Here is a 26,615-nt window from a genome sequence, read left to right on the forward strand (position 1 = left end):
TACCTCTAAGATTTATTATTATTTTTTTTTACAAAATGACAGGTAGATCTGTTATGTTGTATGCAGCTGAATGTTGAGTTATGACTCGAGCACATGAGCAGAAGATGAGAGTTGCAGAAATGAAGATATTAGGGTGGATATGCAGACATACAAGGATGGACAAAATAAGAAATGAAAATATTAAAGAGAAAGTCAGGGTTGCATCTATTGAGAAAAAACTTCGAGAGATACGTTTAAGATGGTACAAATATGTACTTAGACTATCAATAAATGTTAATGTATGTGAAACTATGATAATTGTGCATATCAAATGGGGAAGAAGAAGACAAAAAAGGCTTAGTTAGCAATAATAAAATAAGATAAAATTTATTTAAATATAAATGATGAGCGTAGAAGAATCCATATAGTTGATCTCACTTAGTGGGATAAAGCTTGATTGCTATTGTATATACATATATTACCTATCGAATAAAAAAAATGATATATTATTCTCTCCAAGTACAAAAAGCTGAAGGAGAGCCTTAACACAACGACAAATTTGCTGGTGTGTGATCTTGTGGTCATGTGTTCGAGTTGTGGAAACAACCTCTTGTAATATAAGGTAAGACTATATCCAATAGATCCAGTGTAGTACGGCCGCTCTCTTGGATTTTGTATTAGTAGGAGCTTCGTGCACCGGACTGTTTTTGAAGTACAAAAGCTAACTAAAAACTTATTGTTGACAAATGTTGTTTGGCATATTGTATCTGTCTTACTGTCTACAATTTAATATATACCTTCTGAGTTTTTCATGTCTGTATCTTTTTGTTTTTTTAAAGATTGTTTTCAAATTTTTATACTCTGGGCAGGCTATATAGAACCTGTTTTGGTTGTACTTCATGAAAAAGAGCCAACGTGGGCTGGGCGAATTTCATGGAAGCACCATACATGCATGATATCTGCACTTAGCATCAACACATCTCTTAAGCAACATCCTATGATATGGTCTGCTTCTGTAAGTATTTCATAATTCTTATTGTTGACTTTGACAAAAGGAAAATAAAATATTGTATTCCATTTAGTATAAGATAATAGTAAAACCCCAAACCTAGCAGTATCAATGTGTGGCTAAACTTGTCACGTCTAATAACCCTATCTACTTTATACTCTTAACACTCCCTTCAAGCTGGAAAATAGATACCAGGACTTGACCAAAACTAAATGAAGTGAAACATAAGGAGTTAACTAAGTATGAAGCCAACATTCCCTTGGACTTTAGATCAACACATAACTAATGAGTTCCTTGACCTCAGATGTTCACATCGACAAGGGGAGAGGATAATGAGAGAAATGATGATATAGAATGAGGAAAAAAGAGATCTCAGGAGCATATCTTTCAAGAGAGCATCTCCCTTAAGTGGCATATATAACAAAATAGATTGGGGAAAAATTAAGGACTTAGGAGTTCTAGAGCAAAGATGGATAACATAGCTTGATCCTTTGTTAGAAGTAGAAAAGTGAGCCCAGAACGTTTTCTCACGATAGCACAACTTGATCTTTTGATGGAATGACAATCCGAGAATAAGATATTCTCTCTATTGAGGTTTACTGGCTGTTGATGGTTGGAAAGGAAAAGAAGATGCAAGATGGAGCAAAACTGCTTAAAGAAAATTTGTTGTTTTGGCTTGAAGCACACTAAATCTGGCAGCGGATGCTGATGGTATGAGATAAAGAGCATGCATCTTTTCACCAGCTTTTAATATTGCTGCACTTGTTGCCTTCAGATTTGCAATCGAACAGCGGGAATATAAAGGTAAAGGGAGCATTTTCCTTGAAAAGTATGGCTGGCAAAGATGGAAATGAAAATGAGGTCACCTGATGATGGAAGAGGAATATGCTTTGGTTCAGATCTATGCAGGTTCATTTCTTGCACAGATCTGTTCAATGGAGAAGGCGGTGAGCTTAATTAGGGTCTTCTATTGAGAAACTCTGTTGAAATAGGATCAGACAAACTTGTTGCAGAAGGGAGAAGGCTTGTGGCAACTCACAACTTTGCACTACCCATCGAAAAAAAAACTTCAAGCCAACAACCACTCACCACCTAAGGCAGGATTCCTCAAAATTCGCATTATTTAGGCCTTCATTCTTAATCCTTATTTCACCAAATTTGTTTTGTAGTCTTGTTCCAATAACTCAGAGCTTCTTGAAGTGAGGAAGTCATGCAACGACTTCAAAACAACTAGCGAGAGCAGGGAAGTAGCCATGAAGTTTGTGTATAAGAAGATCCTTTTATTATCAGTCACTGAAGTTATAAGCCCCTATTAATATTGATCTCATTCTATTTCAACCTTTAAAATATCATTATTCTCTTTTGTAGAAAAAGGACAGCAGTATATAATCACTAATTTAAATTGTTTATAAAGTTTTAATCATGTACAAAGGGTTTTGTGACAGAAGACAAGCAAGCAACACCTATCTTGATGGAGAACCTCCAACACACTATCAGAGTGGACCCAAATACATCCCTAAGCTCCTTCAAAATCTAAATCTACAAGGTAATGGCCAAGACCATTGCTTGACTATGATTCTACACCAATTAAACATAGAGCATAGCAACAAGAAGCTCATCTTATTCCCAAATCAAAACAAGGGAGGGACATTGATCAATTCCCGAGCCTTCCTGAGCCGAAGCCATGAAATCCTACCATAGGAGAGCTATGTTGCAATCCAACACAAGCAACAACATTTAACAAAAGTCCTAACACAGATCAAAGCACAATCTAACATAAAGAACTTGCTAGAGATCATTATCTGCAATGAAGAGCTGGTTGTCTGATGATCCTTGCTGCTGCTGTCCCTCTTAGATCATGGCTGCTCCAAACCATAATGATGAGAAATGACTTAACAAATCTCATCCAAAATGGAAATCTCAAGAACTCATCTAGTGACCTACACTAGTAGATCGGCTTGCTAAAAGTGAAGTAGATGCCTCTTCACTGCAGATTGGATGCTGGAAGTGGTGCAAAATATTGATTAATAGAGAAGGAAGGCACTTTAGTTGGATTCTTGAGCTCCTGCTGGAATCAAAGTGGAAAACAACCTACCACCCTTTCTTCGCATGGGAATGATGGTGAGTTGCTTTTCCTGTTTGCTCCTAACGAAGAAGTGGGACGAATGCTGCTTGCCACACTCACTTGCTACACCCAAGGGAAGAGGATCGCATGGGATCCACTGATTCGACTGCTGGCTTACATAGGGGAAGGTATCATCAGAACTCATGGTGGAGATGGAGCTTGTGATGGGGATGGGAAGAGAGGAACTCGGCTCGTGGCTTGTGATCTATGGAGAGAAGCTAGATATCAATTGATTGGGAGTGAGGGGGAATTGTATCACAATGGGAACTCATTCCAAATTGGACCAGCTGGGTTCGACCAATCTCATCCAACTTGAGTCCAAATCAAACCCAATTTGATCCCAACCTATGTCCTCACTTATAAGCCCATCTACTCACAAACAGATTCTATTAGAGCTCCAATCAACCAAAAATCATCCATAATTGGTTTTAGTTCAGTCCTAATTAACCAATAAATGACAATTAAGCCTAATTTATTTTAAAAAAAAATAGATTAGAATGGGTCGTATATTACATGTATGATCTGATATTTATCCCAAGTACTTTGAGTTGTTAAACTTTGATATTTCTTAATTTAGAATTTTACATGTTACTGCAGAATATTCCACATGATGCATATAAACTTCTCGCTGTGCCATCTCCAATTGGTGGCGTACTTGTAATATGTGCTAATACCATTCATTACTATAGTCAGGTTCTACCCTTTTAAAGGTCTTGTTTTATGCTTTTCTCTACTATTATTGGATTGCATATTTGATTTTGTTGGTTTTTGCAGTCTATTAGTTGCTCGCTTTGCCTCAATAGCTTTGGTCTCCAGCCAGAAAGCAGGTTACTGCCAATAATTTCTTTTTTTTTTCTAATGTCTATAACTGCAAGCCCTCATATAAATTTTTTTTTACTCCTATTTTCATTTAGAAAGGTCTAAATTGCCACTGATAGTGGTGGTTTTAGGAATATTTTTGTTTGTCTTTTAATTTCTTCTAGTCTGTACAGCTTGTGAACGTTTATACACAAAATTATGCATCAAAACTTGTACCAATTGCTCAAAGTACCCTGAAACGTAGTGGAACTTCGTATTGATCTTGACGGGATCATCATCTCTGGCCATTGTCAAAATAATATTTGGAATGTCAGAATATTATATTCAAGGATTTATTTGTTGTAATGGTCTTTTAGAGATCATATGCAAGTATCTATGTATGAAGTTGTATTTGGTTATTTTTTTGTTGCACAAGGGTTTTTGGTATGTAGAATGAATCATGGGTTAAAATTTTGTTTCGTGTTAGTCGACATGGCGAAACATCTTGTTCCCTCTACCAACCAATAGGAGGAACGCTCTGAGATGAATGAAACTTGAAGTGCATTTTTTCTTGAACATGATGACGACATATGTTAAATTCTCTGGGACATGAAACTTCCTTGCAAGTTGTGACGTTGTGTGGCTTCAGCCGAAGACAACGATGACACATGCGAAGCTTTGTGAGACACAAAATGCATGAAGGTCATGACGCTCAAGGCTTCCTGTGACTCCTCTTCCTCGACCCCCTAATTCTCATTTGCAGCTTTGCTACTTGATATGAGCATCGATGATTGGTGACCTCCTCCTCTCTGATACAGCTATGCCAATAGGCAACTCCTCTTCTTCCTCTACCTACTTCTCCTTCACTTAGTTCTCCTCTGGCTAGGGTTGGTGCTTGATACAATTAGCGATGTTGGGAGTTCTCCACCTTCACCTAGGGTTGGTGCTCAACACACCCATTGACACCTGACATGGCCACTTCTTGTTCCAGCCATGGATTGAAATGCTAGCTTAGAACGAAATTTCAAATGCTAACTTTGCAATCATTGTTATATATATATAATATTTGTTGATTTGACATTTCTTTTCTTTTGTCTGTGTTATTTTATGTGCATTCTTGTCTTTGTTCTTTATATTCTGAATCAAGGTTTGTTTGGTCACCAAGTTTGACCATAGTTCTTAGGGTAAGTTAAACTTCGACTAACTATATAAAGAAATTCCATAATTTCATTCTTTAACTTTTATATGGTAGATGCACGAGGTTTTTTTAATGATAGGAAACAGAATCTTTAACTGTAGACTGTAATTGTTGTAGTTTATGCTTTTAGTTTTAGTAGTCACCAAATCAAACACCCTTTGAGCTTTTGGAATAGGTTGTTGGGTTGGCTTTGTCCAGAAGTTGGGCTTGGGTTAGTTTAGTCCAGCATCCTAACCACATGAGGGGCTACGGGATTGGAGCAGTGTTAAGAATATGAAGTATAGGACTACATTACTACACTTTACCCATTCAGCTTTAAGGATAAGTGAAAACAGCAAGAAAAAAATCCCTAAACAGATGACTGCCATACACCAGCAAACATAACCACCATTCAGTAACAACCCAAGAAAAACAATCCCAACAACAATGTACACTAATAGTGTATGGTGGTTATCTTGGGTTGGTTATATGAGTTTCTGGAAGCACTACAATCTGACATGCACACTGAACTTCCATGGAGATATTACTCGCACTTGTTTTTGGACTTTTTGTCTTGTTCAAATCTCTTGTAGGAGTAATGTTGGATGACTAATCCTTTTGATTGCAGGGTTTATTGTATTTGTTTGCAGCTAAATTATGGAACTGTAATTTGTAGTTCATGATTTGTTTTAATTTTCATCTACCTGCTTTTGTAATTTCTTCTTCCAGAATATGTTTAATTGCATGGTTGGTAGGAACTTTGTGACAACTTGGATATCTATTTCAGTTCAGAAATGCCAAAATCAAAGATTGCTGTTGAGCTTGATGCAGCTAATGGGACATGGCTCTCTCCTGATGTAGCTATATTTTCTTCTAAAACAGGAGACTTACTGTTGCTAACATTGATCTATGATGGAAGGTATTACATCCCAATTTTATGATTGTGTTTTGTTCTTCATTTTTTTTTGATGATCTATATTCCAAGCATTTAGTACACTTGATGAATGCCTTTATGGCTCATAATATATCTCTAGTTCTCTAACTTTTACTTGGGCTGGTTGTTTGTCATCATCATCAACCTGTGTTTTGTATCAACTATTTAGGTTAATTATATGGACCTTTGAACCCTATGCAAAGTTTCAATATGTAATATTTAAATCAACCAAGATTTTTTTTAATATAAAATTAATGTCCTTTTGGTCTCCTTTTGCCCCTTACTCTAATAGTTCTAATCTATGAATTAAGGAAAGGAATTTATATGCTTTTCAACATGCCTATACCATCTTGACTTGTTTTCTCCTATTGTAGATTAGACCTACACCTATTGCTTGTGGATATTAGTTTTTTTGGTTATATTATTTCTAGTAACTCCAAATAGTCATCATTTTATTCTTATGTTTATTGATGCGGTGTAGAAATCTTACTGCAATGATGTAGCGACAAAAATCCATCTCACACAAAAGAGCGAAGAAGTCGAAGCTTTCTTTTCATGATGTGGCCGACAAAGGGCTCGCCGAGAGTTATCCGACGAGATCCCTATGATGTCGAAGTCATCGTGGAATGCCGAGAGTTATCCGACGAGATCCCTATGATGTCGAAGGCATCTTTATTCCAAGCGGCTGTGTAATGCCGATGTCTATAATTGTTGTAACCGACACCTTTTCCTCATTCGTAATCGACGCTTCCTTTCCTACATCTCTAATAGTCATCCACTGATGTTGCTAACCCTTGATGCCTTCTTCGTAAACGGCGCACGTTCCCATGTTTTTTGATGTCTTCTTATTGTTCTTGTACTCAAAATAACATGGATATGCTGTTCGGGAGTGTCACCCACTCTGGCTCGTGAATGCTACAGTGCTTGGATGTTATTGTGCTCGGGTGCTATGGTGCCCAGGATGCTTCAATGCTTGGGATCGTCGCTCACTCGGACTTGGGATGCTACAATGCTCGGATGTTACTGTGCTCGGGTGTTATGGTGCCCGAGATGCTTCAGCTCTCGAGATCGTCCCCACTCGGGCTCGAGCAATCGGGAGTGCCACACACGGGCTTTGGGCACTCGGGTGCGCCACACGCTCGAGCTCGAGTACTCGGGAGTGCCACACACTCGGGCTTTGGGCACTCAAGAGCGCCACCCTCTCGGGCTTTAGCGTCACCCACTCGGGTTTAATACCAATGATATCTTGAAATCGGGTTGATCATGATTCGCGTTGACCGAGTTTGATTTTGTTCTATGTGGATTTTATATTGATCGAATCAAGGGATCCCTACATGGACTCTATGTTGATTGAGTTAAGGACATGCTACGTGGACCCTTATTTACCTCCATATCATTTACCATATTAATTTTTTATGTGTTATTTCAAAATAGCCATACACTTTGTTTCATAAAGTATATTAGTGACATTTGGTAAATCAGATGGACCAACTAGAAGGGTGAATAGACTTGCAACAACAACAACAATAACCAAGTCTTATCCCACTAGATAGGACCAACTATATGGATTCTTCTACGCCATTGTACTTTATCTCCTACTATATCATCTATACTTAAATAAATTGTCTTGTTTTATTATTGCTAATTAAGTCTTTTGATTTTTCTCTTCCTTGTTTGATGTGCGTATTTGTCATAGTTTCACATTGCCTAACTGGAGTATTTATTGGTCGTCTAAGTACATGATTGTACCATCTTAAATGTTTCTTGAGTTTTCCCTTAATAGATGCAACTCCGACTTTCTTTTTAATGTTCTCATTTCTTATTTTGTTCATCCTCATATGTTTACACATTCATCTTAACATCCTTATCTCTGTAATTCTCATCTTCTGCTGATGTACTTGAGTCATATTCCAACATTCAACATCATATAACATAATAGATTTAACTGCCGTTTTGTAGAACTTTCCTTTAAGTTTTAGTGGTATTTTACGATCACATAAAACACCTGACGTTCTTCTCCATTTTAACCATCGTGCTTGTATTCTATGTAAGATATTTTTTTCAGTCCCTCCATCGTCTTGCAAAAAATGATCTTAAATATTTAACGCTCTCACTTTTAGAAAATTTGTCATCTCCTATTTTAATAATTGTCTTATTACATTTAATATTACTAAATTTAAATTTCATATATTCTGTTTTTTACTTTAATAAGCATAAAACTTTTCACTTTTAGTGTTTCCCGCTATGATTCTAATTTAACATTTACTCCATGTGTCTCATTTACCAAAACAATATCATCTGCAAACAACATGCATCACGGTACTGTGTCTTGAATGTGTTCAGTGAGTTTGTCCATGATTAATGTAAAAAGATAAAAACTTAGAGCTGATCCTTGATGTAACCCTATAAATGCTTCAGTTAATTTGTCTGAAGTCTTCACTTTAGTCGTTACATCCTTATACATATTTTTAATTAGTTCAATATATGTTACACTAACACTTCTCTATTCTAGAATTTTTCATATAATTTCTTTTGAGATTTTATCATAAGTTTTTTCTAAGTCAATGAGTACTAAGTGTAAATCTTATTTTTGCTCTCGATACTTTTTAATTAGTTGTCTGAGAAGATGTATAACTTCTATTGTTGATCTTCCAAGCATGAATCTAAATTGATTTTTGATCACCATATTCTCCTTCTTTAATCTTTTTTTATTACTCTTTCTCAAAATTTCATTATATGATTCATTAATTTAATACTTCTATAGTTTGTATAATTTTGTACGTCTCTCTTATTCTTATATAAGGGTACTAAAGTATTTACCCTTCATTAATCAGATATTTTTTTCGTTGTCAATATCATGTTAAATAATTTTTTAAGTTATTCAATACTTTGTTTCCCTAAGCATTTCCATACCTCTATCGAAATATCATCTGGTTCAATGACTTTTCCATTTGGCATCTCATCTAAAGCTTATTCTACTTCTAAAGTTTGAATTCTACGATAAAAATTTTAATTTTTATACTCATTTGACCTACTCAAATTACCTAAGTTAAGTTGATCACCTAAACCTTCATTAAAAAATTAATGAAAATACCTCTTCCACTACTTTTTTATTTCTCCATCATTTACTAGTATCCTATTGTATTCATCTTTAATGCATTTTATTTGGATAAGATATTTTGTCTTCCTCTCTCTTACTTTAGCCATTCTGTAAATGTCTCTTTCCTCTTTTTTGTATCCAATTTTCGATATAACCATTCCAAAGTTTTATTCTTAGCTTCATTCATTGCTTTCTTAGCCTATTTTTTGGCTCTTGTATACTTTTAAAATTTTTTTCGTTCTAACAAATATATAATTCCTTGTAAACTGTTCATTTTTCCTTCACTTTTTCTTGTACTTTCTCATTCCATCACTAAGATTTCTCACTTGGTGGTGCATGCCCCTTTGACTCACCGAGTACATTCTTGACTATTATTTTCAATTTGATACAATCTTATCCCATGTCGTATTAGAGTCACCATATAATTCACCTAATACTTATACTTCTACCTTCTCCTTAAATATGTTTTGCTTCCCATCCTTTAATTTCCACCGCTCACATAAAAAAATCTTGCAAAGCACAAAATTCAAACGATATGTTAGATATTAGTGCACGTGTCATAAACGATCAATGTGCGGAAATGTAGCAAAAAGTAAAACTACTTTAGTTGTAATGAAAATTAAGTTTAGCAGCTGAATTAAACTACTAGCAACAAAAATAAAGAACAGATATAAAATAATGCTAACAGACAAATTTAATATCATTTGAGTACCTTTCCTACTACATGGCCTGTCACGTCAGTGCCATATTTCACTAAAGGAATATCTCACTATATACAAGGTCGAGCAATGATTCTCTTCTCTAGATGAGATGAGTAGATCTACATCTCTATATCACTTAACACAAATAATAAATGCTCACAATTGTCCTACACAAACCCAACCCCGTGAAGAGAGTTTTTGATCAATAAGAACCATTATAATTATAAGCAATGGAATTTGAGATATGAGTGATTGTTTGAGCGATACCCATCTAGAGGCTATTTATATGGAATTTCCAATGGAATTGTAAGATCTATCTTATCCACGAACTTTGATTGACCAAAAATTGATAGTTGGTTGACCAAAACCCAAATAATTCTTGGGTAAATGATAATCATCAACTAGTTGACAAATTTGATTGGTATTCATGAAAAATCAAAATTTGATTACTAAACTAAATAATATATTTTAATTTGAAAATTAAAAAGTCAAGAACTCATAAATTTATGGTCAACCAGAATAAATGTTTGGTTGTCCCACCTTTGTGGAAAGTGGTCAAATGACAACATTTGAGCCTCAAGGTCACTTAACAACAACCTGACATTGACTTGACATTTGTGCCTTAAGCTTTTCTATTGATTTAAAATTTTCTAACTCGAACATAGAAATCCCATGATACTTAATTCAACCCAAATGATAAGGATGATTTGCATTATCAAGTCCCTAGCTAACTAGATGCCTACCTACGTATTCAAACCAAATTACATAAAATGGTCTTTAGGTCGTAAATTCCACTTCAATCTCTTAAAGTTCACTTCATGCTTGAATCAACATGCCCATCATTCTAACTACATACTTAATTCACTTTAACTACATTTGTCAAACATCAAAGTTCTTGAAGGATTAACATTGTCTACTATATTAACTTTTTATGTGTTACTCCCTAACGCTCAAAGACTTCAATCCATAAAGGATGACTTGATATGTCTTACCTCAATCTTATAAAACTTTCTTTTAACTCATAGGGCGATGGGGATTCGAGGACTTCTAAAGGTTTATCTATTTTCTTCATCCATTATTTTTGTATTATTAATGATATCCTCATTAATATTGATTTCTCGTTGAATGATGGATTTATCTAAAACTCTTCTAAGGATTCCATGTGCATTCATATTTAACTATTCCATTGCTTCCATATTTTCAAATTTTGTATGCTTGTATTAAATCTTTTAGTTTCTAAAGTTTTTCTTTAGAATTCAGCTTTCCAATTTATCTAATTACATTCTCATCAATTAACACATTAGCGTCCTTAACCATACTAAACTTTCTTTCTTTCAGGGTTGTTCAGAGACTTGAACTTTTGAGGTCGAAGGCTTCAGTTTTGACCTCTGTAGGTTTCATTTGTTTCTTTTTTTTAGTTTTACACTATGATAAATTTGAAGTTGTCTCATTTTTATAACTTAATTTTGCTGACTCATTTTGTTTCTGACAAGGGCATCACAAAAATAGGCAGTTCCTTCTTTTTTCTCGCTAGTCGTTTGGGAGACAGCCTTCTTGTTCAATATAGTAGTGGAACATCGAGTTTGTCTTCTGCAAATATGAAAGATGAGGTTCTATTTTGAAGATACCTTTGTTAATATTTTGCTACCTATCATTTTTTACTTAATAATGCCTGAACATAGTTTCTTGCGATAGTTTTATTTTATTGTGCTATTCCCAGCTAGGGCCACTTTTTGACTCCGATTTTATGAAAGTACAAGCAAGAGAAACATCATAGAAAGAAGACAAGTCTTGATAAGTAAGAGGGAGAGGTGGAAGAAATTATTCCCTCATTTATGTTTCGTTGGAAGGATTGAAATTAGGCAAAATTCTTCCCCATTTTTCCTTGGAGGGGAAGAAAATGTGAATATATATATATATATTTGAAAATAAATCTATAAATAATGCAAAAAGTTATAAACAATACTTAGATAAACAAAAGGTTATGTGTGTGTGTGTTGCAACTAGCAACTGTCACTTTCTACATGATTTTTGTTTAAGAGTTTTGGCGGAAAATTGTGATGAATTTTCTTGTGGTGTTTCTCCCTTCACCTTTAGCCTTCCAAGGAAATAGAGAGAAGTGAATCCCACCTTCATTTTTCTTGACTCGTTTCACTCCTACTTTATTTTCCGACAGGAAACTTAGGCTCGATGTTGTTTATTAAACATGGATCTGTATTTAGTCTACCTTTGCAGTGCATTAGGGTGGTCTATTTTAAAGTTGAGGGGAAATTGTCGAACTTATTTTTTTGGTTTGGCTTGCATTTGCATTCTAACTACGTATTTGTGAATAATACTATAAGTAAAAATGCATTGTCCTGTCTTTATCTTGCAATCAAGGCAGTCAAGCTTGCTTTGCTAGGATTAGACCACAAGGGTTCATGAATCATGAAATTTCTTTTTAATGTAATTATTATATTCCTCTTCTGCAAAAGGTGAAATCCGTCAATAGAAGTTGTTGATATATTTTTCAGCAAAATCATGTTGTTGTCTAATTTGTCATATCTAGTTGGGTTCTCAATTGCATATGAGTTAGATTTTATTTGTGTGCGGAATGCCTAGGCTACTATCGGTCAAAAGAAGTCCATGTATTCTCTCCACAATAACCTCTCAGTTGAACAACCAACACCCTAACTGGTGGTAATCTTTATTTTGGCAGCATATAAGGATTTTAGGTTGATGAAGATTCTCTCTCTCTCTCTCTCTCAGACATTGATTCAACTTGGCTGATCCATATTGTTACTTGCTAACTGTAGGTTTAAAATGCCATTATTGGTACCACGTTTTAGTTCTGATAGTATTATACCAACTTTGGTGCTAAATTGTATCCATATAAGAGATGCAGGTTGCGTGGTTCAACTAGTTTGGCCAATTGGTTCCTAAGGTTTAAAGTGTTCATGAAGGTAAATTGTATCCTAAGGTTTAAAGTGTTCATGAAGGAATTGGTTCTAATCCCAGATTGGAACAATTCCATATCAATGCTGAATTTGCACTAATTGCCACTATAGATTAGAGAGCTGCTATAGATTGGAGTGCCGATTGGGAACTAGTGATGGAGAAGATTTATTGGCTGAGAGGAGGTGAAGAAGCAACTATCATGCCTTAGTAACTAGCTAAGTTATCACATATTGGTGCAGTAGCAAAACAAGTGTTTTTGCTTGACAGATTGAAGCTAAATCATGGTCTCGACTATATTATCTATCCCTTTATCATGTTCTGCTCTATGTCATTTTACTCTAGGTGGACATCTTCTATAACTCTATTTTTAAAAACACCCTCTACTAGTCATATCTCCATTTGACCATAAGCACGTTGAAATGACAATTCTTGTAACTAGGGAAAAGAAGGATTTGTTAGCCAATAAAATGGTCCAATAAAATGGTAGGGGCAACAAAGTAACATGGGTAATATAAGCAAGATATGTGATCAACTAACAGAAGTGTTAACACACACAAATACGACACACCAACTGAATGTGCACACGACAACTCATACACAGATGAGCTATCTCACTGTATTAACGCAACACACTACGTACTCACACAAAGCATTAATGCAACACTTTGTCACTATATCACCAGCCTCAAATCAAAGCATCAATGTTGCTCGGGTATCAAAGCAAGAACACAAATTAAGCATTAATGCAATGTTGAAGGGAAGTAGACCAATCGCCAAGGACCACACAAATGTTGCTTCATCACACCCCTCAATGAATGATGAAGGTTGAAGGGAAGTAGACCAATTGCCAAGGACCACAACCTAATCATGAGAGCTGATCTTTATTGGGATTGTGGAGTCTAATCACCTCCCACAATAAAACATTTGATACTTATTTGGCAAGTAACAAAAGTGAAGTGTGAGTGTGTATTACTGATACTTATCAACTTCTGTTAAAGACATCAAGTAACCCTTTTAATTTGTGTTTATTGAACCAGTTTAGTTCAGTTAAGCATTTTAGTTCACTATGATTTGACCGATCGAGCCTTATTTTATGCGCAAATGGAGCTTATCTCAAGTCTATTGACCAATACACACCCAAAGAACTTGAGTAGCAATCTGTTGCACTTATCTAAGTCTCATTAAGTGTCAACTAAATATAATCATATACCCATGTTTAATGAAATCAATTTATTTAAATTTAGGTTCATTAAGCACTGGGTATATCACACTTGTCGTATTTAGTTTCTAAAACAAGAAATGTTTATATGGTAAATTTAATTGCTATTGCAATGAAATATTTGTTAAAGTATACAATTACTGATTATGATATTAATTTATAGCTCCATATCTATAAGTTTGTAGTTATACATTATACAGTTTGTGTTGTATCTTAATCCTTAGTTAACTAAAATTGCATGTTTCACTGAGTAATTACTTGGAAATCAGAATAAGGCTTGGAATATATTTAATTTGTCTTCAGATGATTTGGACCGGGGTCACTAGTCACTAGGATTATGGTGAGCTCTAATTACTGACAAGAGGGTTGGTTTTGGGCATGTGCTAGGCTCAATCCAAGCTTCTGGTTAAATTTTATTTGAACTGTGTTGAATTGCTAACCATTTAGTGATTGCAGAATGGGATGAGGGAGGTTAATATTGAGGATAATAAATTCTGTATTATTTTGTCCAAACATTCTTTACCAAGGTTTCTAGTTTTGTAGTTAATAATTTTTTATTGTTTTTGTTTTATTTCCAGTTGCATGCATTGATGCTAGCTTACATCAGATTTATATATCTTTCTCTTGCGTTTACTTCTTATTACCTTTTTTTAAACTTAGGATTGACTTTGTACCAATATCATTGCAATTTTGTGAATGTTAAATTGCTTATTTATTTTTTCTTCTGTTTGGTTCAACCATATTGCAGATTGCTGATAGTGAAGGTGAACTCCATTTGGCAAAGCGCTTACGCCGGACACCATCTGATGCTCTATTAGAGGTTGCTAGCTATGAGGAGCTTTCTCTATATGGAACTACTAATACGTCTGAATCCGCTCAGGTTTGTAGTGGTTTGTTTTTGTGTTGTGTACTCTTGATAAATAGATTGCATTTCCAGGATGTAGGTTTTTTTTATTTGTAAAGTTTTATTATGGTGTCTCAAAATGAACCGTAGCAGAGTCTCTTTGGTAACATAAGCAATGCTGCAAGTTTCATTTGAACACGGACTATTTGAAAATAGTTTCATCCAATTATTCTATAGCATTTTTATCATTCTCATCATGTTTTCATTGGTTTTCAAGGAAGTCGTTTTAAAACTATGCACATCCAGAAATCAGTTCATATTTGTACATGCTACTTGGAAATTTCAATTTAGAATGCTTTGCCTTTACTTGATATGCAGTTGCATGCAATTTATGTTTCATGTATGTGGTATATTTCATTTATTGCTATTCAATATTGCTTGAAATCATAAGCTGTTTGTTCTCTCTATTGGGTGTAATGCTTTCCCTATGACTTCCATATGCTCATCGTCCATGTGGTGCTTCTCTTTTTTCTTTTTGTTTTCCCATATAAGTACATATTCCAACAGTTCCAGTGCTCTAATGTCTCTTCTTTGTTCATGTTACCTTTAGGTATCATGAGAATATCTTTCACCATTTATTTTGTTTCAGTTCAAAATTGTTAATGTTTTTGTCACTGGATGCAGAAATTCTTCTCGTTTATTGTTAGAGATTCTTTTATCAATGTTAGTCCACTAAGGGATTTCTCATATGGCTTAAGAATCAATGCTGATCCCAATGCAACAGGAACTGCAAAGCAGAGCAATTATGAACTGGTTGGTTATACTAATTCCTCTTGCATCTTTTTTCTTGTAACTGCATATTTCAGTTTTGATCTTTGCCAATTTCCATGTTCTTTCTTTTTTCTTTTATCTTTCCTCTATTTCTTTGTCAAACTTGAATTAGAAAAGGTAAGATGTTCAGGTCTCTGAAAATGTAAGATGTTTGTGTCATGATGAATCATATAAGATGGTAAACTTGCATTTGTACTAATGTGTTCATTAGCGTTATCATGCATTACAGAATTTGTATAAATTGTATAACAGCATCCAAAATAGAGCACTATTGTTTGTTAGATGTACAAGTTTGCTGGTTGTGATTCTTCTACGGAAATATGGGGAAGAGGCACAATCAAGCTCACGGTGGTGCCCATTGGAAGAACCATGATTGAGAGAGGGAGAGAACCCAAGAGGAAGAGGGATAGATAGAGAGAGGGGAAAGGACTTAGACTACCAAATAAGGGCGGGCAATAGGGATTGATCACCAGACCAATCATGCTAATGTTTAGAGGAGCGCTCAAGAAGGGGCACTTGGAAGGAAAAATGAGAGCACAGGAGAGAGAGATTGGGAGAGTTTGGGAGTGCGAGGCAATCCAACCCCATGGGCCCAAATACTTCGCAGAATCAATTAAATAGGGCAATTTACCATATTATGTACCCAACATTGAAAATACCTAAAATACACACCTAACTTTCATATTTACCAAAATATGCACTTATTGTCTAGAATACCCTTTTTCCTCGTAAAAAAATGACAAAAAAACTCAAGAGAACTCCGACCATCGATTTCGAGATCACGAGCATTTACGACAGTGAGCCACGATCAAGCTTGTTGCCATTATGAAACCTCAGCCATGCCAAAGCAGCCTTGACTGACCGCAAAGTTGTGGCTAGGCGGCCGCAAAATCGTGGTTTGGAGATAATGGCTGGCCAAGGGTAGGTTGCGACTAGCAGCGAGCTTGCAGCCTTGACTGTCTAGCCGCGATTTTGCAGTTTGGGATTTCGTGGTTGCTTGGACCTTAACATGATTTCGTTGCTGGTTGAGGCCACTAGGTGGCATGGAAATTGTGGCCAAGCAGCATTTCATGATTGCCACTAGCTCCATTGTGAGCTTGTGGTCTTGCCAGAGTTTTCTTGGTTTCTTTTCAGTTTTAATTTTTTGTCAATTTTTTTGCCATGGAAAGGGGTATTTTGGGAAATAAGTCTTTTTTAGGTAAGCATAAAACTTACGTGCATAGTTCAAGTATTTTTCAAAGTTAGCTATGTGATATGCTAGATTGCCAAATTAAATATCATCGAACTGGTTCACACAAATTAGATTTGGTTCAGCCCTAAATTGGTCCACTCAAGCCCAAAACAAACCCTAATTTGAACCCACTCAAACTTAGTACAATACCCACCTAATGGTCCTTACCATACCATAAATCAAACCTTGAGAGGCGCCAAAAGAGATTTAAATTAATTTTGGGTCAAATACCAATCCAATCAAATTGACTCAAACTTGAGTTTAGATCAAATCGAACTCAGAATTGACATTAATCCTCCTCAAATAAATTACATATTTCATCAAAAACTACCCATTACACCTCAATTAATCTTAGTTGCTGCTAATTTCAACAATTTACCCTTATTTATCTCTAGGGTTATAACACGCTGAACCTTTTTCTATGTTCCCTTCTCAAGGTTCCACAACCAATCATTGCTCCTCATTGGTGCAGCCTCATTTTGCCTTCTGTTGCCCTCCTCTAGTTTTTGTGGAAGGGAGCTCGTCATGCTGCCTTCCATGTGCTGCCACTGTTGTCCTTGGGCAACTTTGTAATTCCTCTTTGATGGTGGCTCCATGCACACTTTGGTCCACTAACACTGCCTGTATGCGCTCATGCCCCCTCCTTCATCATTGCCAATGTAGTGCCATCACTTGTGTCAGGACATAAGAATCTCCTATCACCACATAGGACGTGATGCCCTCGCATCGTAAGAGATATGGTCAGCTGTTACCCTTGTTGAACTCATTCATTTCTGCTTATGCTTCTAGCAGTATCTCTCACATGTTTCAGATGACACAAAACAAAACCTGAATCCATGATTGCATAGGTAGTATATACGGCAGCATGAAGCACTTTCTGTAACTGTTCTTACTGTTTTAAAATTCTCTCTAGGCCAGTTGGAAAAGGATGTAATATATGATCTCAAGCAATTGCAGCTTATATAGCTGAGCTGAGTATGTATGATATGATTAATTGCTTATGCACAAGACCAATGAGTTTATTGAAAGATATATTAAGCAATTTAAGAAATCAGAATCATATATGCTTGAAATTAACTGCATTGTTTCAAGTATGTGCAGAACTATGTAGTTAATTTTATTGACCAAGTCAAGAAAGAGAATACACTTCTATTTTCTTGGCAATTTTTTCAAATGGAGAGCTCATTCTAAATTCTAAGGCTGGCTTATGCTATTCTTTCCACCAATTGAAATGATATGCTTGTAGATGACTTGTGTGCTTTAGAATCATATCCCATTATTAATACAATCCAATAAACGTGAGAACCTGATACATTATTAGTTATTGATTTCACAACCTCTTCACATTGCCTAGCCTAATCCATTTGCACTCACTAATTCAGTAATAATTTTAGTACTTAATTAGAAATATTTCCTAGCCTACTCCACAACCTGTTCAGTTAGGCCTATATAACTTTGAAATTTTATGGTAATAATTTACTGCATCTTCATTATCTTCTTGTTAAATTATCTGTTCATAAAACTTCTGGCATTTCCATCTTCGTCAGTTTCTTTATCTTTCTAAAATAATGAAGTTTATGAGTATTGATGTAATGCTTCATATCCGTGATTCATGTTCAGATGTGCTGTTCTGGTCATGGGAAGAATGGTGCTCTTTGTGTGCTTCAACAATCAATTCGGCCAGGGTTGATCAATGAGGTAAATCTTGTTTCAGTATTCTCTCATAGTTTCTGGGTAATGGTAATATTTGCTAATTTTTCTTGAAAAATATGATTTGATGTAGGTTTTTGCCTTCTTTATATCTGTATTTTATACTATTACCTTCTGTAGAAAAATCCCATTCATAAAATATTTACTTTACCAACAATTGCTTAGTTTAGTCGTTAAGAGAGCTAGGTTCACAGGGCTTCTGGCCAAAGGTTGAGGATTCAAATCCTTATAGCGACATTGTGTGGAGGGGTTTGACCTTGTCACTCTTGCCTCGAATGGGGAATACACCTCATGAGTAAGACTAAAATATATTTTGTGGAACATTGATGGCTTCATACTTCAATTGAAATGAGGCAAACACTCCATAGTTAATTTGTATTATCTACAATCTGAGTTGAATATTACATGTTCACTGGATAATTATGATGCAAATTAACTAGTATTTTTGCCCACGCATTCCCATTTTGGGGTTTGTTGTAGGTTGGATCCTGCTCTTGTTTGCATTACTATCTCAAATTTTCTTTGAAAATATTTAGGACCTGTCCCTTATTTCCATTGGTTGAAAAGAAACTTTGATAGACTCATCAGTGATGGCACAGTCAGAATGGGATCCTTGTCACCGAGTCCCATTTTTGTGCTTGGAAAAGGAAAACAGCATTCTTAATGACATAGTTTCTCCTTTCATTCACAGGATTTTGGTGCCAAATTTTTTATATCTATGATATTATATCACGTCAATGATTTGGATTTAAAGAAAAGTTGTAAATGTGTTGGTTCTTTTGATTAAGTTGAGCTAAGCATGTGAAAACTATCATAAACTATTGGTTTCACATTTGAAGCGTATTTTGATGGAATGATTTAGAAAATCACATACAACACCAGTTTTGACAACCTCCTAGTAGTTTTGTAAACAAGCTAGTTGGGCTGAGCTTGGTTGTGTTCAGTTCAACTTTGGATTTTAGAAAAATAAACAAGCTCAAGCCAATCTCAGTATTTATTGAGCTCAAAACTTATTTTTCATGCTTGGTTGTAGATCTTATTGTTCTTGAAACAACATTGAGTTTTACCTTAATTGGAGAGGAAGTATTTTGTATAAGTTAGCTAAAATTTGATCCTATAGGTGGCACATTTATTTTCTTATTTCACTTATTCTAAATTTAATAATAATATCAAATAGTGTCCAAAAATAGTCTTATATATGCATTTTTTATATATTTTATACAAATAAATGAGCCTCATACAAACATGTAAGCAAGTCTCTTCATGAATTGTTCATGAGCTCTGATCTTGAACTTCAATGGGATGAACTCACAAGTAGTGGAATTGAATAAAAGAGGAAAAAATATGTTCAAACTTTTTTTAATTTTTACTTATTTTTGATAATAAATGAGCTGTATTTGGGCTTGTTCATGAACATTCAGTTCATTGAAGCCTTACCTATGAGACTGACTCGCCACAAGCATACTCTTCATGCCTAGTGCCGTCTACTGTGCTTTACTTCCCAGCACAAGTAAATAAATAATCAATAGAGGAACAATTTAAAGTTGGAAGGATACACTATCACTTGCTTTGATCACCAAGGATCAATTGATAGTTGACTGACCTCTAGACCATACTAATGGATTGTGGTTGCAAGGATACATGCTATTCAATGTGGATTAGATTATTGGTGAAAAAAGATGCTCCATGCTAAGTAGCTTAGTTTAGTCTTGCTTCTGTGATTGTATGTATTGGATATAGTACTTGTATCTCAAATATATTGATGATACTTGACATATTTAGTAGGAATAGGATTATAGGCAGTTGGAGACTTTGTCTGTTTACCAGAATAGGTCATTGAGATATTTCTTTCGCCCGTTAGGTTGCTTAACAATGCCTCCCTTTTATCCTTGAAAACAATATACGAACTGTACTTATTCCTACCGGCTTCTATTTTGTCGTGTGCTATAATGTTTCATTAGAAGAGCTGATTTTGTATTTTGGCTTTTATATCATACGAACTGTGCTTTGGCTTTTATATTTTTCCAATATTAAATTAAAAAAAATCTGATTTTGTACATGTTATGTTGAGTGCTGAAGATTAATTTGGCTGAATTTATTGAAATTTTGTATCTGGCTCTGTAGGTTAAGTTACCTGGCTGCAAAGGGATTTGGACTGTGTACCATAAGGGTTCCCGGGGTCATGTAGCTGATACATCAAAAATGGATGATGATGAATATCATGCATACTTGATCATAAGTTTGGAAAATCGCACTATGGTAATTCTGCATAACTTTCTTCTCTAGTGCAAAGTGCAAACACACCTATCTTCAGTAAGAAATCAATAAAATTGATTTTCATAGTTTGCGGGCTGTTGACTTTTCATGCTCTTTGCAAATGTGAATGAACATTTGGGCATGAATTAAGAAATCACATTGATGACTTCAGCATTGTGTCACAAGTATCCATTTCTAAATAGAATAGTTTTGTGTACTAATCATTCTTTGTCTGAATATGGCCTTCTGAGGCAGGTTTCATACTTAACCTAGTCAATGTAATTTACCTAATAAAACATGTTTAACTATCATAATTAATTACATGTTGCTGGTTGTTTGGAGGTTTTATGGACCCCTTCAATCCCTTAAGATTCATTTGAGCTCCTCTTTTATTCTCATTTGACTAATTTAAATACTTAAGCAAATTTAAGTTAGAAAATAATTCTTTCCATGCATCAAAAGTTTTGAAAGATAGTCATGTCAATGTAAAAGAGTATGGATTTTCTTATTTTGTCAACTCACTTGCCTTGCCATTCAAAATAGAGATGATTTTGAAATTAAGGAGGGTAGACCAGTTACTCCAAAAGTACCTTGGGTACATATAACTTCATATAACTTGCTCTAATTGTTGATAGAGTTAATGTGCCCATACAGGTGATGCACAAAGATTGAAAAATGGAATATTTCATTAATTGAAAGTTAAAATTTTATAGACTCAATAACACCTCTCTATCAAGTGTCTGCGTGGTGATATTGCTAGGGAGTAATTGTGTCACATTTTTTAGTCTTATTGAGCTTGCCAGAACTCTAATTCTGCACATGCATGTCCTCTTTCCTTCTTCAGCGATGCTAGGTTAGTGGGAAAGATGGCTCCTCCATTCTGTAGCCCCTACTAACAACATAATGGACTTTGACATTGGCTGACTCACAATTATGTCTGACTTTAATGGAGCTGATTTCATGTGTCAATGGATGAGCACAAACAGGAGTCAAGCTTGGGCTAACCATTTCTGCATGTTTCTTCCTAATTCATGCCTATACACTTTTATTATTTAAAGAGTTCAATATATTTTTGACTGGATCATAATTCTGGGTAGCTATAAACCTAGGCTTTCACTAAGAGGAGCTTTTATTTGACTACTTCTAGTCTCACCCTCATCACCTGGTATTTATATGGTCCTTTTTTTCTTTTTCTTTTTCTTTTCCTTTTTGATTTGATGCTTTTTACAATTGATTCGCCTAAAGACTTTTTGAACAGACAAAAATGAGCTTACTACCTATTAAGAGTATGCTCTAACTTATAGAAAACTCACCATCTGAGCTGTACAGATGTTACATGGTTTTACCATTGGATTTGTATCAGCCATAAGGAATTTATGTTCTTTAGACACTTTGAGGTGACTAAGAGTATTGGATAAATCATAATTATATGTTTTTCTTGAGGCAGTGGTCCTTGACATTCCTTCAATCAATTGCACTTCAACTTGGAATGCACATCATTTGTTCCATGATAACAGTGTAGGACTATTAATTTGAATATTTTTCACATCTGAACTTATGTGTTTGTCTTTTTCTCTAGGTTCTTGAGACAGCAGACGAACTGGGTGAAGTCACTGAAAGTGTAGATTATTATGTTCAAGGAAGCACAATCGCTGCAGGGAATTTGTTTGGAAGGTGAGGTTCCTTTATCATGGAAACTATTTAAATATTTATGTCTATATGTTTAGTTTAATTGGTTTTACTGAAGCCCTGCAATGTTATTATGTTAGTAGCCAAATTCATGCTTTACACCTATATGAAATGAGGTCTCCCATGCTGAGATGTAGATCATGGGTGAATTCCACACCATGTTTGTTGTATCTTTTTATGGGGTCAGCGATTCTCTAGTAGCGATTTTTATGGGAGAGTTCAGAGGAAGGCCCAGCAAGTGTGTTTGTCATGACAAAGAAGTTTGGCAAGCTTCTTTAATGAACCCATGCTAGCAGTATGGTCATGGAAAATTATACCATATGGTGCCCTCTCTTCATCTTCTAACCCTTCTTGTTCTTCCTCTTTCTTTGCTTTCTTCTGATGCTCCCTCTCCACTGTATATAAGCTGACTTGTATTGTGTGCCGGTGTTTGTTGGCACCAATACAAAACTGTTCCTACCTACAGCTACAATTGGTTCCAGGATCAAGACTTTGATAGCCAACATGTCTAAATAAATTAATTTTAGGACACAATTTCATGTTGCAAGCCCAGTCTTAAATGCTTGGTTTGCTTGAGTGGAAAATAAGAGAAGAGGAGTGGCGGAGAGAAAAGAACTGATCTTAAAATTGCACATGGATCTTTAAACAGTCATCATTTTGGTGTTTCTTTCTCTTCCTCTCTCGTTCCTACTATCTGCCCAAAGTAATTCAAACTTAAGAGTAATCCTACAGTGTCATATTCATCATGCAACATTCAGCAGGCAAATGCTGAATGGTTAGGTTGAAGTGTGCCAAGTGTCATCGTTAGTAGGAGAGTAGTAGAAGAGATCACACAAATCTCATGGCAATAACTATACAGTCTAGTGCTGTGTAAGCATATCAAAACTATCAAATTTAAATGGAGATTTCTTTTATGTTTCAAATCCTGAGTTGTCATTCATTAGTTCAAATTTCAATCTGTTGAATTAGGTAAATGTATCAGTTACTGTTTCTTACTAGCCTGGTGGTTCTGCATACATGAGGTTGTTTTTGTTCTAAATAGGGTGGGTATCTTCAATGTATGTCTACTACTTACTGGAACCCCTTTCCTGTCTTATGAAGTTGAATGGTATTCCTTCTTGCTATAGCAGTTTTACTAGAATTATGTGAGTCTATTCGGCTATCAAACTTACCAGAAGTTTATCTTGATTAATTGTCGAAAGAGACGGTTTGTTATTGTCGTCTTGCATTCATTTTGCACCTGAAACAGTCAGCATTGTATTATATCCTAGTATGTTCCATTTGACTTTGGAATGAATCTTAAATCTTGCACAAGATTTAGTAAATTGCACTATCTTCTGATTCTTTCATCATGTTCCTCTCTATAAGATGGGATGTTGTTAGGGAGTGGTCGCCAATGTTAGGGCATGAAGAATATGTTTGCAAGAAGAAGTGATGGCAGTTTCCTTTGGTCTCAATCTCGATGCTCAGATCCAACGGTGCACTTAGTGTACTGATTATGCTGGACTCATGGTGCTTGCGGCAGTGAGTGCTAGATTTTGAGCTAGTGTCACATGTGATTAGTGTAGCTTGTAGTAGCTAGCAAGAAAGGTTCACAGGAGTGTACAGGTAGTCTCAAGCAAGTGCATGATGACTGGTGGGCAGGGGGGAGGTGAGGCATTTGGTCCTGGTCATGGTTAGAGTGAGTGGAGATGGTATGGAGTTAGAGAGTTGTAAGTGCAGTATAGGGTTGTGAGTGGAGTTGAAGGGGTTTGTGGAATCTTCGAAGAGCGGTAATAGTGCAGGGAGTGCTGGGAATTATGGATCAAAGTAGTGTGGTTGTGGTAGTGTTGAGATTGTGGAATCTTTTCCTAAAGTGTTAGCAACAAAATTACTGTTTAGGAATCTTGCAGTGGGCAAATAGGTCACAAATGATGGGCCAAAGATGGAGGAAGCCACGGAAAGCGAATTAAGTGGTGCGGGGTGATGGATGGATTGATGCGGAAGGCATGGAGCTGATGCAAATGGATCCAGCAAGTTGGGAGAGGTTTAGGGGAAAAGTGGAGTGTTAAACACCAATTTAGGAATTTAACTTTATTACTAAATTGATTTATCATGTAAACAACTTGATGCAGCACAAGCGATGTGATATCTATTAATTGCTTGCTATGCTTTGTTTTAATGTTTAGATTTTGTCAGGATCTGGATTAATATAATAAGCCATCGCAATTCAATTAATGATGGTCTTCTACAAGAGTTGTAATTCCTGTGATTCATCAATGATATGATATCTGTGAAATGATTCTTGATTTGATTGAATCAAAGTTTGTGGCTATTAAAGGATTTTTTGTTGACTTACTAACATTTTTTGGCCTTCTAAGATATTAATATACGGAAAATCTTACTAAGAACACGCTCGTTGGAAACTAATAGTTTGTTCTCTAGGCGTCGTGTTATACAAATTTTTGCACGTGGCGCTCGTATTCTTGATGGTTCTTATATGACCCAAGAGGTGCCATTTGGAGTGCACAACTCCGATTTATCTTCCAATTCAGAGGCACCTGTGGTAGTATTTGTGTCAATTGCTGATCCTTATGTATTGCTGAAAATGTCTGATGGAAGTATTCAACTACTCATTGGAGGTACTGCTTATACGTGCTCACAAAGTTCAAATGTTGTTTCTTTAGAGACCTTTAATGTCCAAATGATCTCATTCAATTATACTAGCCATTTTTAGCATTATTTTATTTGTATCAGCTGTGCATAACCAACACAGTCAATATAGGATGCTCATGTTCCCATTTCTCATTCATCAAAGCTGGAACTGAAGGTTAAAGCATTGAGTAAGATATTTATATGGGCCCAGAGATAGAATATCAAATCAGTCCTAGGAAGCCTGTTTGATTTTTGCAATGAGCTGAAGAAAAAAAACATGAACTTACCATTCTGCAAAATAAAAATTTCGTAATGTGGTTTCTGCCAAATAGTGTACTTGTATACTTGTGTTGCAACTTTTGAATACTAGTCAACTATGATTTGGCCAACTAAATTATCTAAGAGAGGCACCTGAAAATTTCAATCCACTGGGTTTGTGTCAAATAATGTGGTTGAGTTAACTAAGACTACGACATCAATTATTTATTTATTTACGTTTTTTTTAAAGGGGGGGGGGGGGGGGGGGGGGGTGTAGGAATCAGGAAAACTTGGACATAATAGGAGAAGAGGGAGCAGAATAACACAGAGAGTATGGCTTTGTCAAATTATGAGTTATGACTAAGTTTTAAATTTTATCATGGAAATGACACTTTTCTGCCTTTGTCATACATCTAATTATAGGGTCTCCATCTTTTCTAGGCATCTATGTTTATGTTAGCAAGTGCTTGTGGCTACATCTCAGCCATTTAGATTGAGTACCCTCAAAACCCAAGCGTTTGTATAGCAAGATAGACTTTAATTTAGGGTACTCAGTTTAAATTCTAAAATCGTACAAAACAAAAACCAATAGAAATCTTAAGGGACTCGCCGAGAACAAGTGTGAGATATAATCCAAAATGAATCTGAAAGGGTTGAGAAGTGATATGGGATTTATAAATGCAGTGTTTGAAAAACTTTAACACTATACCTGCAGTGTTTGAAAAACTTAAACACTATACCTCAATTGACATTTCATCGAGCTTAGTGTGTGCTTGATATTATCTGGCATTCATCTGTCCAGGATCAGTTGATATCCTTTCTCTGTAGAGCATGAATAGCTGATCTGCATCAACATGCAGTATCGTCAAAAAAATTAAAGTTTGTTACTGACAAATTTAATTAATTGATGTTCGGCCTAAAATCGAGTAGTAAAAATATTAAAGATGCCTGAAATAAACTCAAGCGTAGCAGATGATAGACTAATCCACTTGGCTGAATTATTCTGTTCCTTTTTTGTACAGATCTAATGGCATATCTGAGCCAACATGCAGGTGGAATAAAAGTGTCTTGTAGTTGTTGGCTTGTCAAATTCACAACCATCAGAGATTCTCTATTCTCATGATAATTGTGTTTCTTATAAAACATTCCTTTTTGAGTTTCTGGATATGTATTTGCGATGCAT

General features: G+C 35.5%; 1 protein-coding gene across 1 annotated transcript in view; it reads left to right on the top strand.

Moving 5' to 3' along the window:
* The window catches only part of LOC141826647 (cleavage and polyadenylation specificity factor subunit 1), an 86,108-nt gene that overhangs the window by 52,611 nt on the left and 6,882 nt on the right, over positions 1–26,615 (top strand). The window contains exons 5-16 of the mRNA XM_074713913.1: positions 849–994; positions 3,711–3,806; positions 3,888–3,940; positions 5,876–6,007; positions 11,162–11,213; positions 11,317–11,433; positions 14,728–14,859; positions 15,508–15,636; positions 18,506–18,583; positions 20,720–20,854; positions 22,431–22,525; positions 24,965–25,161. Of these exons, the coding sequence (XP_074570014.1) occupies positions 849–994; positions 3,711–3,806; positions 3,888–3,940; positions 5,876–6,007; positions 11,162–11,213; positions 11,317–11,433; positions 14,728–14,859; positions 15,508–15,636; positions 18,506–18,583; positions 20,720–20,854; positions 22,431–22,525; positions 24,965–25,161 (1,362 nt within the window). The remainder of the gene's footprint in view (positions 1–848; positions 995–3,710; positions 3,807–3,887; positions 3,941–5,875; positions 6,008–11,161; positions 11,214–11,316; positions 11,434–14,727; positions 14,860–15,507; positions 15,637–18,505; positions 18,584–20,719; positions 20,855–22,430; positions 22,526–24,964; positions 25,162–26,615) is intronic.

Source organism: Curcuma longa, chromosome 4 (genome assembly GCF_044706935.1).
Source record: "Curcuma longa cultivar G26 ecotype Majalengka, Jawa Barat chromosome 4, ITB_CL_G26_1.1, whole genome shotgun sequence".
NCBI lineage: Eukaryota > Viridiplantae > Streptophyta > Magnoliopsida > Zingiberales > Zingiberaceae > Curcuma > Curcuma longa.